The 16,889-nt window shown below is 47.8% G+C and overlaps 1 protein-coding gene across 1 annotated transcript in view; it reads right to left on the reverse strand.

Moving 5' to 3' along the window:
* KIAA1462 (KIAA1462 ortholog) overlaps window positions 1–9,222 on the reverse strand; it is a 15,322-nt gene extending 6,100 nt beyond the window's left edge. Inside the window, exons 1-2 of the mRNA XM_009895129.1 lie at window positions 8,924–9,222; window positions 7–2,203 (exon numbers count right to left, since the gene is read on the reverse strand). Coding sequence (XP_009893431.1) covers window positions 7–2,203; window positions 8,924–9,222 — 2,496 coding nt within the window. The remainder of the gene's footprint in view (window positions 1–6; window positions 2,204–8,923) is intronic.
* Window positions 9,223–16,889: the final 7,667 nt, after the last annotated feature.

Consider the following 16,889-nt stretch of genomic DNA (forward strand, 5'->3'; position numbering starts at 1 on the left):
CAGGAACTGCCCAAACAGCTCTTTACTGTTGCAGAGAGCGCCTGCTTCTCCCTTAACTACATCTCCCTTGGAAAGAAGGCCGGTTTCCCTCTCCTGGGCAGGCACAGGCTGGCTCTGGTGGGCTTTTGGGGAGGGGGCCTGAAAGACAGAGGTGGCAGTCCTGGAAAATGCACTGTTGCTCGACTGGCTGAGGTACATCTGACCCTTCATGCTGTAAGCGCTCTGTCTGCAGCTTCTCTCGTCAGAAGGCAACCCTGCTTGTTTTGACCCTGTCGTGGAGGCTGTACGTCCTAGGAGCTTTGGAGACAGTGGTTTGTTACTACTGGGCTGCCCAGGCTTTGTACCATGGAAAAATTGTGGGCTTTTAGGTTCTTCAGAGAAACTGGTCTGTGTCTGCTGGTCTTTGTACTGATCACCTGGCCAGGAGCCAGAGTATTTGAGCTCTCTGTGTTTTGTAGGCTGAATAAATCTGAGGTCATTCATTTGTTTGAACTCTTCTGGTCTCCACAACTCTTGTTTTTGTAACTCATTTTTATTGGTCATGCTTCCTGTAAGTGCTTGTAACTCCAAGTCCGTTGAAGACATACTTAAGAGACTTTGTTCTTGCAAAGCCCCATTGTTATCAAACCCATTCTTATCAGGGCTCTGGGTTATGTTGTTGTTCCTATCTGTATCTGGCAGATTGGATTCTGATTTAACTGGGATAGAGACCAAACAAAATATAGTTTCATTCATTTTTTTCTTTGAACTCTTTTTGCTCTGCATCCCAGTTCCAGGTTCAAACTTTTTCACTTTTGTAACAGTCTCACAGGTGCTGTCCATATGTGAATTTCTTACAGAAAGTTTGCCTTTTGCGTACTCCATGCTGGCTTCATTACGGGGGCTGTGATTAGTTGTGCTACAACTATCTCTTTGGTCTGGCAAGGCACAATTTTCCTGATCTCGGATGGATGGTGCCAACCATCTGTTGCTATGGGTGGAGCTGTCAGAAGTTCTTTCTCCCTTTGCAGAACTGGACAAGTTTGATGCATCCAAGAAGGCACTGTTGTACTGTACTTCAAGATCTCTCTCTCGCAAAGCACCAGAACTGGGACTACATGCATTTTCAGTGTACCTAGTGCTGTCCTGCAGACCTTCCGGTGGTGCAATTTTAATATGTCGTATTCGAGGATCATCAAAGGGAATATACTGAACAGAACGCAGGTAGTCAATGGGGCGCCTCTCATGGCTTTGCTTCCCGTGAGGAAGATGGTTGTCTTTGCAAGGGTCACCCCCTGCTTCGAAAGTATTTGCGGCTGGTCGTTGGCAGGGGACAACCCGCTCCGCAGGACCCTGCTGATCGCTGCTGGCACACGCATCGCTGTTAGGCACTTGATTGAGGGGATGTGGGGTCACATTTTGGTGAGATGGGGATTTGTAAGATGGAGGAGGTACGTAGACTGGGGGCTCCAAACCAGAATCTTGAATGCAAGCATCTTGCCTTGGCTCATTAACTTTAGCTAAGTAGGGGATGGGTTCATCTTTCTGGTAGTGGTCCTGGAAACCCACAGTTTCCGCAGATGCCCTCGTCTGCCGCTGCAGTTCGTAGGATGGAGGCTTGAGAGGCCTCCCATACTTGGGTTTCACTAGAGGAAGGAAATGGCCTCCTGTTTCGTGGTGCTTGGGTGGTTCCACACTCAGTCTGTTTAGGGGATAGGAAGGGGGTTTAGTTACGCCGAGCGAGTTGTTACTGTTGTTCAGGGAGGGCATTTCCACGCATCTCATACTCTCTGGCGAAAGGACCCTCGGCAAGGACTGCGATTTCCCCTTGTTGTGGGAGCTCAGTACATTATCTCCCAGGGTCAGTGAATACAGCTCTTGAAGCAGCTTCTCCCTGTCACCCTCGGACATTTGCCTCCCTACCTTTTTTGGCTGGTTCCAGCTTTCCATTCCCAGACTTTGCCATTTGCAGTCGCTGGGCAGTTTGCAGCTCTCCTGCAAGCCGCTTCTTCTGACGTACCCTGCGCCCATCCCCACCTTCAGCTGACTCTCCTTGGGGTGCCGGGGTGCTCCCGGGGCCGCAGCCAGGCCTTTCATTTCCACACCACCTTTCTGGGAATAACCCAGTAGCACACTGAAGTCCTGTCCTCGTCTTCTCCAGTAGGCAAGATCTTTATCAGTCTTGGGCTGGGAAGACCATGCTAATTGAGGCCTGTCATAAACCCTGAAAAAGAAACGCAGCGTCACCAGGCAGCTTGCACAGATGCCCTTTCTGTCCCCCATACGGGAAAGGCCATTAGGAGGTCAAATGTTGAGTTATGCCAATGGGGTTTGTGTAATCTATTCGCAACCAGATGACTTCATGATTTTAATGAGAGGATTTAAAAGTCAGTCATTAATATGAGTAAAGGGAGGGCCCGATGCTCTGCTGGCATGTTGTTAGCTATGCAAAGCTGTTAGAAAGAGAGACAAATGCACACAGTTATGTGCTGTGCAAACATGCACAGCCCTCCTTGATGGACACCAGAAAACCAGAAATGATTGTGTTGAACTTATTTCTGCACTCTGCTACATCAAAATCTATAGACGTCAAGGGGACTACTGTGGTACGCAAGTTTAATAGGAATTGAAAGCTAAAAAGTAGGGGTAGGGAGAACAGGTAGGGAGCTATTTCATAAGATATATCTGTAAGAAGCATGATTTGCATCCTAGTACAAGAGCTGAAATTAAATGTGTCACTTCCACTGTTGATTTTTGTTCATCTTTCAAAGGGAACAAATTTCTTCAAAGTGCTTTGGAGTAAATGATACGTGCCACAACAATGATGATGTATCATCACAGTTATGAATAAGATGGAACCAATATTTGAGATCTAAAATACCTCAAAAGAAGTGTAACACTGTTAAATAAAAGAGGGATTAACTCCAGCAATCTGTTACTGAAGTATGAAAGACATCAGACATTTTACTGCAAATTAGAAATTCAGAACACAGATTTACATGAACAGAACAGGTTCTTTATGTGTTCTGAATAGACTGTAAACTATTTAATACATTGCTGCTGAACAAAATTGGTACCTTTCTATATAAATAATTAATCTTCTACTTGAACTGTGTTCTGCTATTCTTGTAGCTAAGGTGTCCAACAATATAACTGCCTTTACACTATGTAGCTGCCACCAGCATAAGACTGAAAAGAAAAATCAAAATTGACAGAAATAGGACAAGTATGTAGATAGAACCCAAGAATTTCTTTCTCTTCCCTCCACCCCAAGGTATATAAACAGTGTCATCTAGCTCTTTTTTACTAAAAACAATGATCTATTCAAGTAGTAGTTTGTAAAAACATAATACAATTCAAAATTTGGAATGAAAACTAAGCAATCCAGATCCACAGCAATATTCTTGTATGTATGTATGTTTAAAAACCAAACTGGGATAAGGAGCATCTTGTTCATATTAATTCAAGTAGATTAAGGCTTAAGATCTGAACAAAATGTTCTGCCTCCGAAGCACAAAATACAGTTCGATCACCGAACCCCAGGAAGTAACAGACATCTTCATTAATCAGTGAAATATAACAGGACACCTCCTATATTGGAAAGTTGATTGCTGTAATAACTAACATTTCCATGCTTCTCTGCATGTGGAAATATGCAGTTGAACAAATGCTGCCTGCTTCTGGGATTATCAAATCTACCTTTTCATCTCATCCCCATGCTGCCATGGCACCATTTATATCTGCATTTACAAAACGAGGTGATAAACAGGGTCTAGCAATAGTGAGGAGGGAATGGACAGTTTGCTCTTTCTGTTTGGTTTTAACCATCATCATAAAAGGGTCTACTGAAATTGCTAGAAGTACAGAGTCATAGATTCCAAGATCAGCAGAGACCGTTACGATTATTTAGTTTGACATCTTGCTAAACACAGGCCATCAGACTTCCCCAAAATAACTCCAGCTTCAGTGGTAGTATGTCTTTTAGAAAAGCATCTGAAAATCTTGATCTTTAAATTTCCAGAGATGATGCTGCACAGCTCAATTCACCATTAAAAAAAACCCCAAAGTAAACCCAAATTCTTATCAACCCCAATATAACAACATTGGGGAAGGAGGTATGGTAGACAATACTACTGAGATTTGCAACAATTGCAATTAACAGCACAGGAATGGAATGAGCTGGATATTTAGAGGATTTAAGAGGAAATCAGGAATAGGGAAGGAAGCATTACTCAACTCTTTCCTAGGAAACCACTAAAACAGAAGAGTTTTGGTTAGTTTGCTTTTTTAAAAACAAAACCCAAGCTCAGATATTTATTAAAGTAAATTAGCCCTAAGTTAGGACAGCTTCAGTTACAGAAAGGATGTTCCTCCATTTATTAAAAGCCATTTAAAAGATTAACTTTATTTTTAAATACTAAAAGATTAATAACTAGGCTCCATTAATAAATTTCTGAACATGATAAAAACCACTGTGACCTGTACTATGTCATCATTGCAACGTGAATGTAGAAAAGACACTTAAAATCAGGTATTTACAGCATTTTAAACATGATCTTTTCCTACAACTTATTCACAAGGTGGCCAATACCAGTCTCTCCAGCTTTTGGCTCAGGCGCTAGAGGTGGTTGCACAGAGAGCCTGTTTCCTGGGCCCCGCAAGCCCCTGGAGAGGGTGGCACTGCACTGCGCAGGGGGAAGAGGATGTTCCGCAGCCTCCCCATGGACCATCCAGCTTAGCTCCAGCCTGCAGACTCCTCTGCTCTGAAAGATGGAGAGTGGCTCCTGCACACCTGCAGGCAGCAGGCATGGCAGGCAGGCAGTGGGGAGGCAGCAGGGCAGCACCGCACAGCCTCACTGCTTGTGGCTGCGACTGCGGCAGAGTGGCTCCTTCCAGGCTATATGACACTTTTGGGTCTTGCAGTCAAATGAAGCGGTGGGAAGAAGCACCCAAGAGCCGCCCCAAATTCACTACAGCCTCAGCAATGCTACATCTCTGGATGGGGAATGCCATGCTGGATCCACAACATTACCAACTAAGAGATGGCATGGCCCCTCTTAGCAGCAGCTAGTCTCTGACCGTGCCACTACACGATCGTATCTCACTCCATGATGCAACGGTACTGACGCACAAAGAAACGTACACCCGGATACAGCTAGTGTTTCACAGCTGGGAGGGGTGCCAAGGATGGAGCAGCCCATGGGACCAACTGGAAAGATCCAAGTGCCAGGGACAGAGCGGTCCCATGGGACCAAGGACGTCGGTTTTAACATTATGAACTCTTTTTAACAGGCGTGATTCTAACAAATAGCACATTTGCTGTCTTTAAGTGCTTTGAATGGATTCCATATAAAATTAATCCAATGAAAACCATTTAAAGAAATAAATTGCTATTGCTAGCTTTCTATGAATTTTAGGCCTTTGCAAGAAACAAGGCCATCAGTCCACCCTGCACTAGCTGCATGACTGCATTTCACTGAGCTACCCCCCCTCAGAGCAATGAGTTGAAGCTGCTGGGTTCCCCCAGGGCAACACTGGACCCACAGGACCTTTCACAGCCCACAGAACGGGGCTGGAAGTGAAGGAGCATGACACAGGCTGTGAAGTCAAAACCCCACAGAATGACGCCACTGCAGGGCTATCTAGCAATACCGTGGGAGCTCCTGACCCTGTTTCTGGCTGCCAACGTGCAAGCAGTAGGCATTAGGCACCCAGTAGCTCAGGGCAGGTGAGCCGCAGGCACCGGGACGGACTTTGTGCCCAATGAGGAGGCACTGTTAAGAAATTTCCAGGATTTGGCAGCAAGGGGGATTTTTTTTCAGAGGGCTGTTCTGTTCTATTTTGGGATCCTGTCCTCACACACACTCTTCCAAGCCTCAACACTGGGAAACACCAGTACACTTTTCTAATTTTTCTAGCAGATAATCTCATTAACGATGCTATCTATTTATCTCTAAATTTGCTAGCTACCAACATAGTTCCTCCCACACAAACAGCTAAGCCAAGTGCCTCTTCTCTCCACTCAGAAGAGAAGCAGGAGTGAGTTCTCCTTCGGTGAACCCTCTCATCTCTACCCATAGGGTCAGCTTTCCCATTTTCTTCACCTCGTCTCCTCTTCCAAACCTTTACTGTGCTGCCTCCTAATGCTCAGTAAAGCAAGGACAGCCAGGACAGCCCTCCCACTATCTGCTCCCACGCTTTGCCTGAAGAACAACGGGATGGAGCAAAACATCAATTCCCCACTCTGCTGGGGCATCACTCTCCCCTCACAAGCAGCAGCGGTGGGTGGTGTGATGTGCCCACCTGCAGCTGCTATGAAGCCTCTCTCCTCCTCCTCAGCAAGGTTTGATCAGCAGAACAATCCCAATGAGTGGAGATGACAGCATCATCCCCTGCCATCATGAAACACCTCAGCCTGGCAAACTTGTTTGCAAAGGCAGAGATGAAGTGGGCAACATCACTCACTTCTGTGGTGTTTGGAGGGTGATTAGCTCTTCTACATCAGCGGTCTGAGCATGAGTGTGGTGTAGATAATTCCCTGCCTGAGGAGCCTGAGTCATGCTCCAAATTGCCGTGGAGCTGGTCAAGGCCTGCAAAGGTGGTTGGGACACACACTGCCTCTTCTGGCCCTCTCCTCCCACTGTGCTGCACCAGGAAGGCAGTGTCAGGAGATGGCTGCAGGAAGCCTGTGATGCCTAAAGAGCATCGTCTTCATGCTGGACCTTGCTGGGTGGTTGTCACCTCTTCTGGCACAAAAAGTCCCCAGGTCTCCTCAACGTGCAGTTCTGTCCCCGCCCGAGAACTGGGAACCTATTTCCTGCGATGGTCCAGAAAGCAGACAGCGAGATCAAAGTTCACCATGGCCTGCCCTCAACAGGCCCAAACACCCCAAAGTGCGCCCTCACAAAACTCCTCTGTTATAAAGCAGCTCCTGTTTGCACGGCAGCCCCGTGCCTCTGACGCTTCCCCAGGGCAGGGGAGCGGGTCAGGAGGGGGGCTGTCACCCTGGAGCTCAGCGACTGGAACACAGGTGCTCCAGCACTGAAGCTGCCGATGGCCGTCCGGGATCCAGTCCATAGAGCTCGCTCCTCCCTCCCTCTGCCAGCGGGACAGTGGCAGTGCCACACTCTGCTCCAGAGGTGCTCTGCACACCCAGGGACGGCAAGAAAGGGACGGCTGATACAAAGGTTTTCCCTTGTTCATAGCTGCTCGTGCCTTGTAAGAGCTCCTGATAGGCTCACTGGGAATCAGAGTTTGCTGTAACAACAATAGTAAGAAAAGATTTCTATTTTTGTGAAAGTGTGACAAAGCCATTTCCAGGGCTGTGTTCCCTATTTTATGGGGAAAAGCCACTTTTTAAAACCAGGATATAATATTTAACTACGCTACAGGCTGACAGGTTTCACCCCTTGCATTTAAAAGGGGTGATGTTAACAAGAGACATTTAAAATGTCAGAGAGCATTATTTTGTATTCAGCCAATCCCAGCAGTTACAGATACCTCCACCACGCCCAAGATGTGGGGCAGATGTGCAAGTCCCCGCAGACGTGGGAGTCCCCGCAGATGCCCCCGGAGAGGCGGGAGGCAGGGATGCAGCAGCCCCCCATGCCACTGTGCACGCACGCAGGCTTTGCCTTACAGGCGCTGCATTCGCTTCCAGCCTTGCACAGCCGTATCTTCTTCATATCAGTTTTTCTCCATGTTGCAAACAGCTCTGAGGCCGAGCACGACCTTCCTTGACAGCCCTGCACCCCCTCTTCCTCTGCTTTGGAGCGTTTTTCAGTATCTTTCCTCACTTTATTGCTGTCCAGTTTACTTCACCGAAAATACACCATGAAGAATCCTCCTTATTACCTTCAAATCTGTGTCCTTCATTCTCCAGAGGGGATGATTCCACCTGGGGACCTTCACCAGGGCTGGGGCTTGCCACCCTAGGACTGCTTTACGGGGCTTACATCTCTTCCTGCCCGTTATCCTAGCTGGCAGCCAGGAGCCATTCCAGCTCCAGGCAAACAGGCTTGCAAGGGGAAGAGATATGAAGGGAAAGAGCAGACGAGCCCAGCAGTCAGGGCACACGTGCCTCTGCCACATGTTACTGAAGGTCTTCGTAAGAGGACAAGCTCCCACGGCGACAATGTTTTGCCCTGCTTTCAGTTTCAAGCCCATTCGGCAGGAGGAAGGGGCTTTTCCTCGTAAACCATGGTCACACTTGGGCTGGCTTCCAGTCCTGCTCTAGCCCCTTTCCTTTGTTCGTCTGCAGCACTCAAATAGCCGCAGAACAATGGCCGAGCGGCGCTGTGTACACACAGCTCTTCCTGCCCAGCCTGCCCCAGCCCCAGCGCGCACGTACTCCGCGTTAAGCAACCCATGGTTGTACAAGCACATTTTATGGAGTGACGACAAGAGCTTCCACTGGCTTTGAGCTGCTTTAAAAAGAAACACAGTGGCACCTTCTCACACTTACTCCGCAACACCGGCCCTAAAAAAACAAGAAAGTCCACAGTGCATGTAGCAACACCCACCGAGAGCTGCACGTGGCTGAATCTACAGCAAAACCCAGGGACTGTATGGGGCAGAAGCTGGATTCAGTTTTTTAAAGGTGAAGAAAAGGAAGATCTTTTGCCCCTTTTTTCTTACTGTACTTGGGCTGAGCTTCTCTAAGCCCACCAGAAAGGCCTTTCTGATACAGACCACATTAGTAAATGACATTTTCCTCCACTCGGCCACTTCCCATCACCCCAATATTCTCAAAGGCCTCACTCTAGCAGATGGTGAATGGACGTGCCACTGCTTTGTGTGGACTTGCAGTGCATGGCAATGGTCACTAGTGAGGGAGCAGGAAAGGATCACAGGAAGATGGTGTCAAGGGTTAGGGTCATGCTGAGTTATCTGTCAGGACCAAAAGGAAGAGAAAGCAAAGCCATGGCATGATGCTGAAACTTACCCCCCTTCTGAAGTATGAAAAGTGGACAAACCCTGAAGGTCATGGTGGTAACCAGGACCCGCTTGCCTCCCTTGGCTCCCATGGCTGCTTTCAGTGCTGCTTGAGTTGGTTTTCACCAGAGGTTTCTTGCTGTATGCCCCGGCTCTTGATTCTGCCTCAAACCCATTCAGCGTTCTCTGAGCAGATCTGTTCACCACGATTTCATGCCGGTATCCATCATACCTGTTCTCATATGAAACAGGGGGATTTTTTGACAATTTGTATCCATGAGAAATCAGGAGGTCCTCGACACTGAACATATTGTGCTGGTTTCACTCACAGCTGTGCCATCAGAAAGCTCTTTCCAGCCGGACCCATCACTGGAAAACAAAACCAAAAACAAACAGAAGGCCACTTGAAACACGGAAAGGTATTTTTGATCAGCTGGTAGGCTGCTGAAGCTAAGAGTCTCATCCCCTGGCCTCAGTCTTTCACCCTTATAATAAAAGAGATGAAGCAAAGTGCATGCAGATGCTGATGAATCATGTGCTGACCTTCCCCAGCCAATGCATCTCCATGCACTCCGCCAGGCAGCAGATGCTGCGCTGCTGCTGACTCAGTCTGTTTCACTGAAGAATTCACTGGTGATTGCAGCTTTCAGATTTCACTAAGTGATCTCAAAAAAAATCTTTGCATCGGAGGTAAGCCTGCAATCTGAGTCAGGCATTTCCTTAAAAAACAGTTTTTCTCCAGTCACGGAGAGGTGTGCTCTGCATTACGTTTTAAGTCGCTGCAGGAGGAGGGGGCGGATTGCAGGGCAATATGCCTCTCCCTACAGCTCTGCATATTCCAATTAAGAAAAAATGTTCACATGAACAAGGACAAAATATGCATGAGAACAAAAATGAATTATGCAACCACATGAGAAATGCAGGTAATATCATGCAATACCCCAGCTAAACAGTCCTTTTTACAGTTTACTTTCTTTTTGGCCTGTGTTGGCCTGGTGGAAATCAGTAATCCTCAAATAGAATAATACAAAGCCTAAGATTTCAAGTACGCCCTATTTTTACAGCACCCTTCCACTGGGTAAAATGACTGGAAACAACCTGAGATGCCCGTGTCTATTGTGTCTCAATGATTTCCAAGACATGGGACAAACAAGATTTTTCTTCCCAGTGACAGCCCTCAATTCTGCGCTGACTAGAGCAAAGATCCAGCAACTGAATTAGTTGGCTGGAAACAATCTCTATACCACTCTTGCAGCTTATTATGGCAATTACAGAATACACATTCTTCCAGAGTTTTAAAACGAGTGGAAAGTAATGATCTATTCGGTAGGTTGTGCACAACGGACTCATTCTGATACATTCCTCCCTGCTTGAACTGTGTTACCAGAAGAAAGAAATAAAAATTAAAAAAAGGCGGATAAAGAAGTGAAACACACAGAAATAGATTCATTATGTAAAACATAAAACACTCGAGATGATTTTCTCTGCATGAAGAGTTCATTTCACATGCCTGGTGAGTAGTGTGTCCTTAGTGGTAGCAGGTCTACCTGAGGGACAGGAGCTCAGCATTGGCAGCTGCTCAAAAGGAGATTGTCTCTGCAAAGACCATGAAAAGCAAGTGCACTTTCTACACCAGGCTCTAATGCTCTTCTTGGGCAAGAAGAAAAGGACAACTTTGTTCCCTGCTGTTTACAATAATTTAGATGGAGCAACTACTGAGATGGCTGCTGCATGTTTATTATTACTAAATCTCTCAGGCTACGTATACGCAGGAGTTGATGGGTTGGCTTAGAATATACACCAGTTTCTGTGGCGCGGCACTCCGTCTATTATGGCCACTTTGTGCCTATCCAGCGCCCCATCCATTTTCTGCTCCCGCCCTGTCTCCTGGATGCTGTGCAGACTGCGGAGCCGGTCTGGCCGGCTGCTCTGGGCCAGCCTGGTGTGCGGCTCCCGGGCACGCAGGAACCCTCCGGCCGCCTCTGCTTTGCACTGCCCACAGTGGCCACGGCGCTTGCCCCAGGACAGCCCGCAGTGTGGAAATACATGCACCATTTTTATGCAGAGCCACAATTTAACTGGTAACCTGGAACGCTGCAGAAGTGGCTTTTCAGCCTGAGAGCCTGCTGAGCACTTAAACCGGTTTGTCTCTAGAGCTTAATGAATCTCTTCCCTTTTCACGCATGTAACACTACACACCCTTTAAAAACAGAGAAATAAAGCTCTGTGCCGAAGATATTTTAGGAGTATCCCTTGCTAGAACAGGACTCCAAATTCCCAGTAAGCGCTCAGAATAAGCGAGCCAGCAGTAAGTACAAGCAAGCAGACAGCAGGGAGGAGCGGGACCTTTCCCTCTTGGAAGGAAGGGACAGCTTCCTGGGTTATTTTTGAATGCTGACCTAAAAGGATGATTCTCCATCCACCCGCCACCCTGGACTGTGCAAGGAGCCAGGTAGGAGCAGAGCAAGGGGAACAGCTGGCTGCTAGAGCTGTTCAGCTTCTAACAAGAGAAAGATCCAATGTGACTACCATAAACAGCAGAAAGCCCATCGGAGTGCTTGCAGGTGCAAGGAAGAAATGTGCTTTTCCTGCTATTATTGTCAGGCTGGCTTGGAGTGCAGCTTAACCCTCTCTCTGCCGCCCACTGCAGCCGTGGGACTATCGGAGAGGCAAAGGCGAGTGGGCAAGAAGCCTCCAGACTGTCGGGTTTACTCTGATCCTCCTTTTGGCACAGGTGGTGAGGAGCAACAGGGTGGAAATGCACGGTGAGGAACTGGTGTAACCGTCTCCTCCTGCTCTGCAAACCTATCACGTGTGGAAGGGAAAACCCCGCAGTCCTACAGGCGGTGGGAAGGCCCGGCTGGGAGCGGGATGCTATCTCTGTGCCCGTCGCAGCTCCGCAATAGGAACAAATAAGGTGGAGAAACCTGCACCCCTCTGTCTGCCGTGGTGTCCTCGGCGCCAAACCCCATGATGAGCTCTCCCGAGACCCACTACATGGAGAAAGGCTCCATACCCATGGCACAAATTCCCAGCAGCAGTGGTGGTGGGTGGCTGCTAGCTGGGATGCTGTCAGGACACATGCCTCAAAGATCTGTGCAGAAGTCACAGGGAGGTACAGTCCCCCCACATCGGACCTGGCTGGGGACAGGGAAGCTGGAGGCTCTTTTGCCCGAGCAAAGCCTGCAGGACATCAACCATGTCAGCACCCAACGTCCGCAAGGATGCTGGCCAGCTTTCCAAACCTGGCTGCGGCGCTGGGACACTCTTCCCACTCTCCCTTAGATAAATAAATCTAAAAAATGAAATCAAAGGAATTGGATTGGCAGGAGAAACAAAACCATTGCTGCAGCACCATCTTGCAAATAATCTGTCAGACTGGGCCAAAGAGTAAAGGCTGTGCAGAGCTTCTAATTTGAGGGAAGATCAACAACGCTGGAAAACAGTTTGTTTTTCCAGCGCTCATTTGTTTTGTTTGCCAATGACATCAGTGCTTTCTGATAGGGTTTGCTTCCTGAGGATGCCTGCTATCTTGCCAGCGTTTCCGACTTGTCCCCGTCAGCCGGTACAACTCGACATTGCACTGGAAACAGGGGCCAAGCTTTTCTCTGGAAACTTCTCAGCAGCATTCTCAGATGTAAAGAAACAAGCGCAGGCTGAATGGCGGAAATCGGCATCAGCCCCCATGTATGCGGACACAATGGGGACCTGCAGCCTCGGTGAGCGGGACACAATGGGACCACCAGACGGAAACGTCATCAGAGCACCTCGGCTTGGGGTGCTCTGCCCCAGAGCAGGGATCTCATTGCTGGCCCTGAGAAAAGCCCAAAGTACTCCTAAAAGACACCCTGAAGAAATCTGGTGTTAGAGTTCCCTCTGAGCTGCTTCAGGGGCCCATTTTCAGCGGGGAAAATGCACTGGTTTCTGTTGATGGTTTACCTTTATCTGTGGGTATCAGTGGCAGGGGTTCCCAAGCCTCACTAATTTGGAGGGGTACCACCACCACCTGTACGATGACCAGTACCCGCAACGATGAATGCCAGCACTTGCAGCAGTGGCAGAAACAGCTCTTACCACCATGCTCTGAAATGGCTTGCATACCATTGAATCCCCCCTGCATGGTGTTTCGAGCAGCCCAATGGCATTCTCCTTCCTTTAGCCCTGGTTCCGGAGAATGTCCTGGCACAGCACCCATTTATTGGGTGGGAAACCAGAAGTGACAGAGAATTTAGTCCTGGCTGCCCTCTGTAACATCTCTCCTGCCCTCTGCTACTTGAAACAAAGTGGAAGGTGACAACCCTTAAGCTGTTTGAATACAACCCCTGAAGTCCTTGCGCATGATTTGCCCAGCCCACCTCTGCAGGACTATTTATAACATTTTTGTAAGGGATTCTGTACAACTTTACAGAAAAGAAAACGTTGAAGGAACATGATTCATATTGCAAAATGAAGCATACAAACATCATGAATTGCCAAAATCAAGGCACCCTGCATGGACGCACGAGTTGCTGCAGTTCTGTAATTACATGACTTCAGGCTACTGAATTCGGCAGGACTCCCGCCTGGGTTGATGTGCAGGCTAGGTGATGATGCTAGTCTTCCCAGGCTTTATCTACAGCAGCTATCCAAACACTGTTCTGAAGACAGAGTTACTAACAGGCATCTGAATTACAAAGCATATTATCTAGATGGGTCACACATTAAGCGAGCTTATCTTCACTCATGTCTGGGTGACATTATTCCCATTTCATATCAGACGTGTGCCAGACAGAAGTATTTATGCAGACAGACTAAAGTGAAAACAACCCTCTCCATTCTAGGCAACAAGTCTGAAGTGCCTACAACCTCATTTTTTAAAGCACTTAGCCTTAAAAGTGAAGTAGGTGCGTTCAGAGCAACTGCTGCAAGAACCTACTGCCTCTGCACATCAACCCAAGCGTGGCAAGTCAGCTGTCCTCACCATGAAGACATGGGATGAGCCAAAAAATTGGTTGCAGAAATTTGTCTACTGTGCTCTCCTCCATCCCTCTGCCCATCTAATCCAGCACCAACACTTTTGTCCAGGCAGCCCCATATCCCTCCCACCTCTGTTAACTCCTCACCACCATGGACCCCGCTGCCTTCATTTCCCACTTCCCACACCCACCTGTCCTTCTTGCCACCCCCCAGCATCCCTTCCCTGCCTTCCCATCTCCTGGCCCCACCAGCGCGTCTACTCTTCCCGCACTGCCCACTGCCATGCTAGCCAACCCACCACCGTGCCAGCCAGCCTGCTCGGCCCTCCTGCACCCCTTACAGCTTCTCCAGACCGGTCCTCAGTTCGCATCCATCACTCCAATTTCCTCCTTCCCCTCCTGATGACCAGCTTCTGTTCCATCTACATTTCCAGCAGAAGCACCTTGGTGCCTGCTCTCTGCTCCCAGGTCTGAGACCCCATCTCACCTGTACCTGGGGACAATCCAACTCTGCCGCCGCAGCCCTGGGCAGGGGCACTGCGCCGGGGCTACGCAGGCGCGCTCTGCTCACACATCGGTTGGAGCAGTTAGGGCATGAGCAGGGCTGGGTCACGAGTGGGCTGCTCAGCACCAGCAGCTGGGGGGTGCTGATGGACAGGAGGGGAAAATCTTGGGAGAACGGAGCAGCCAGAAACAGAGACGCGTCTGCTGAGAACATGCGTGGACATCTCCGAGCCTTGTCACCATAGATCCTGTTCCTGAACATGATGGCACCGCAGCTCTCAATCAAACAGCTGGAGGATTTCTTTACTTTCCCCTTTTTAATGTGGGCAAAACAACATTCCTTCTCTCCTCCCTCCTCCCCCCTAGTTTTTCTTGGAAATGGTTGAATTGGTTTAGCTGACGATATTAAAATAAATTTAGCCTGAGAGAGAGACACAACCTGAAAGGCTCAGATCAAGTGATAAAAGCCTGACAGACTACAGCAATGGAAAACAGGTTCTTGTAGTAGAAGTTTTAATACTAGATGGTACTACGCACTCAGTCTAAATATAACCCTGAGCTACATCCCAGGACAATATGGAAGTCCTTGGCCATTGCAATCGCTCCTGTTTTCTCACTCTGGTTTTGCATGGGTGCATATGCGACAGCTTATCAAAAAGAAGCACATTAAATGAGGCTTTCGCCTTGATCATTTCATCTTTTTTGGGACAGTAAAGTCAGACGGGACTGTAAACGGCAGGTTGCAGGGCTGCTGTGTGTGCAGCCACCCCGACGTGCCGTGTCTCTTCCCTCCACTGCCGAAACAGCCACCACCACTGGCTTTGCAGACACACGCTCCATCGGGAAAGATAAAAGTCATGTGCTTGAAGAGCCTTCAACAACAATGTTCACTGTGATCAAGTATTAGATATTTAATAGAAAGATAGTCTAGAACACAGGAAAAAGAGATTGGAGAATATTAATGTAAGTTGGATGTATTCAACTTGGCAGGGCTTAATTAAGCGTAGGTTAGCAGTACGGAAGGAGAAGGAATGAGCCAGGGCAGCCTCCGAGCCATGAGTAAATACCTCCTAGAAATTCTCAAAGGATAGGTGAAGGGCAAACATATTATCTAACTTCAAACAAAAGGGGGAAGAAGACAGATCTGAGGTTCCATAGACCAAACAGCCCGGCTTTGATATCGACTCAGACAAATTATTATTCAACCCACTTGTAAATACATATAACAGGTGTCGATTTATCGCAGAGCGGGAGGGAGCGAGTACGCGATCCAGGAGGAGCAGTGGCGTTTCCAGCTCCCTGCTTCCCGCCCGCACTGCAGCTGCATCCACTCCCACATGATAAAGTCATGAGAAAACAGAAAACACAGACTTGTCAAGAACAAATTAAGTCTAATCAATTTAATTTTCTTCTTTGACAGAGTTGGGAGCATAGTGACTAGGGAGGAGAAAACAGTAGAAGTCGCACATTGGAACGAGGAAAGCTTTTGATGGATGCATGTGATATATGCAAATCAGGTGAATACTATTTAGGTATAATTTACTCTAGGTGGGTATACAAATGTTTCGAATCTGTACTCAAGGAATAGTTAGTAAATTCAATGTCAACCTGAAAAGGTCTGAGCCTGGGGTCTTGCTTTATTCAGTATTTCCATTAATGACTTGTAAATTAGAATAAAGATTACAATTACAAATCTGTAGGGAGTGCTGCGAGCATTTTCAGGGATTACAATTAGAATAAAATCTTAATAAATTACAGACCCAGACTGAAATGAATGACTGAGATTCAATACAAGCAGGTGTAAAGCACCATGTTGAAGAAGAAGGATGCAATGCAAAAGTGCAAAATGGGGTGGTATGGCAAAAGAGTCTCGGGGGCTACAGCCACAAAGAGGGAAGCCATCAAGAGCATTGCAGGGCTTGGTGCACTCAGGTGAATATGCTTGGAGGTATACTAAGAGGAGCATAACGTCAGGCTCTGTACTCCTTTCAGCCCTATATCCAGTTTTGGGCCCTACCTCGAGCGAACCGCTGCTCCCCACCACTTGCTCACAAGAATCAAAAGTTTAGGAAGTGTGATGCCTTGAGAAGAGTGTACAAGAAGTGGGCTCGTTCAGTTGAAAGAAAAGGGAGGAGGAATGAGCGTGAGAGAATGAGAGACGATAAGTTTCAAATACGTCAGGCTGCTAAAAGGCAGCGATAATCTTGTCCTGCTCCCTGTGGATGTGGAAAACTGAAGGGACTGGCTTAACATGCAGCAAAGGAGATTTAGGTTAGATATTAGGGGGAACTGTCTAGCCATACTTAACTACTGGTTACGCTGGGAGGCTGTGAATCTCCATCGACAGAGGTTTTCAAGAACAGGCAAAATGAAGAGCTATCAGGAATGGTGCAGATGAAGCAGATCCTGCCTCAGAGCCAAGGGATTTGGGTTGGAAATGAAACATTTTGACATTCCTCCTCTTCCTCCCCCTAAAAACAGCAGTGTTTTGTTAGTGTGCCCCACACATTTCCAAGA

This window comes from Charadrius vociferus, unplaced genomic scaffold (assembly GCF_000708025.1).
Source record: "Charadrius vociferus isolate BGI_N301 unplaced genomic scaffold, ASM70802v2 scaffold61, whole genome shotgun sequence".
Taxonomy (NCBI): domain Eukaryota; kingdom Metazoa; phylum Chordata; class Aves; order Charadriiformes; family Charadriidae; genus Charadrius; species Charadrius vociferus.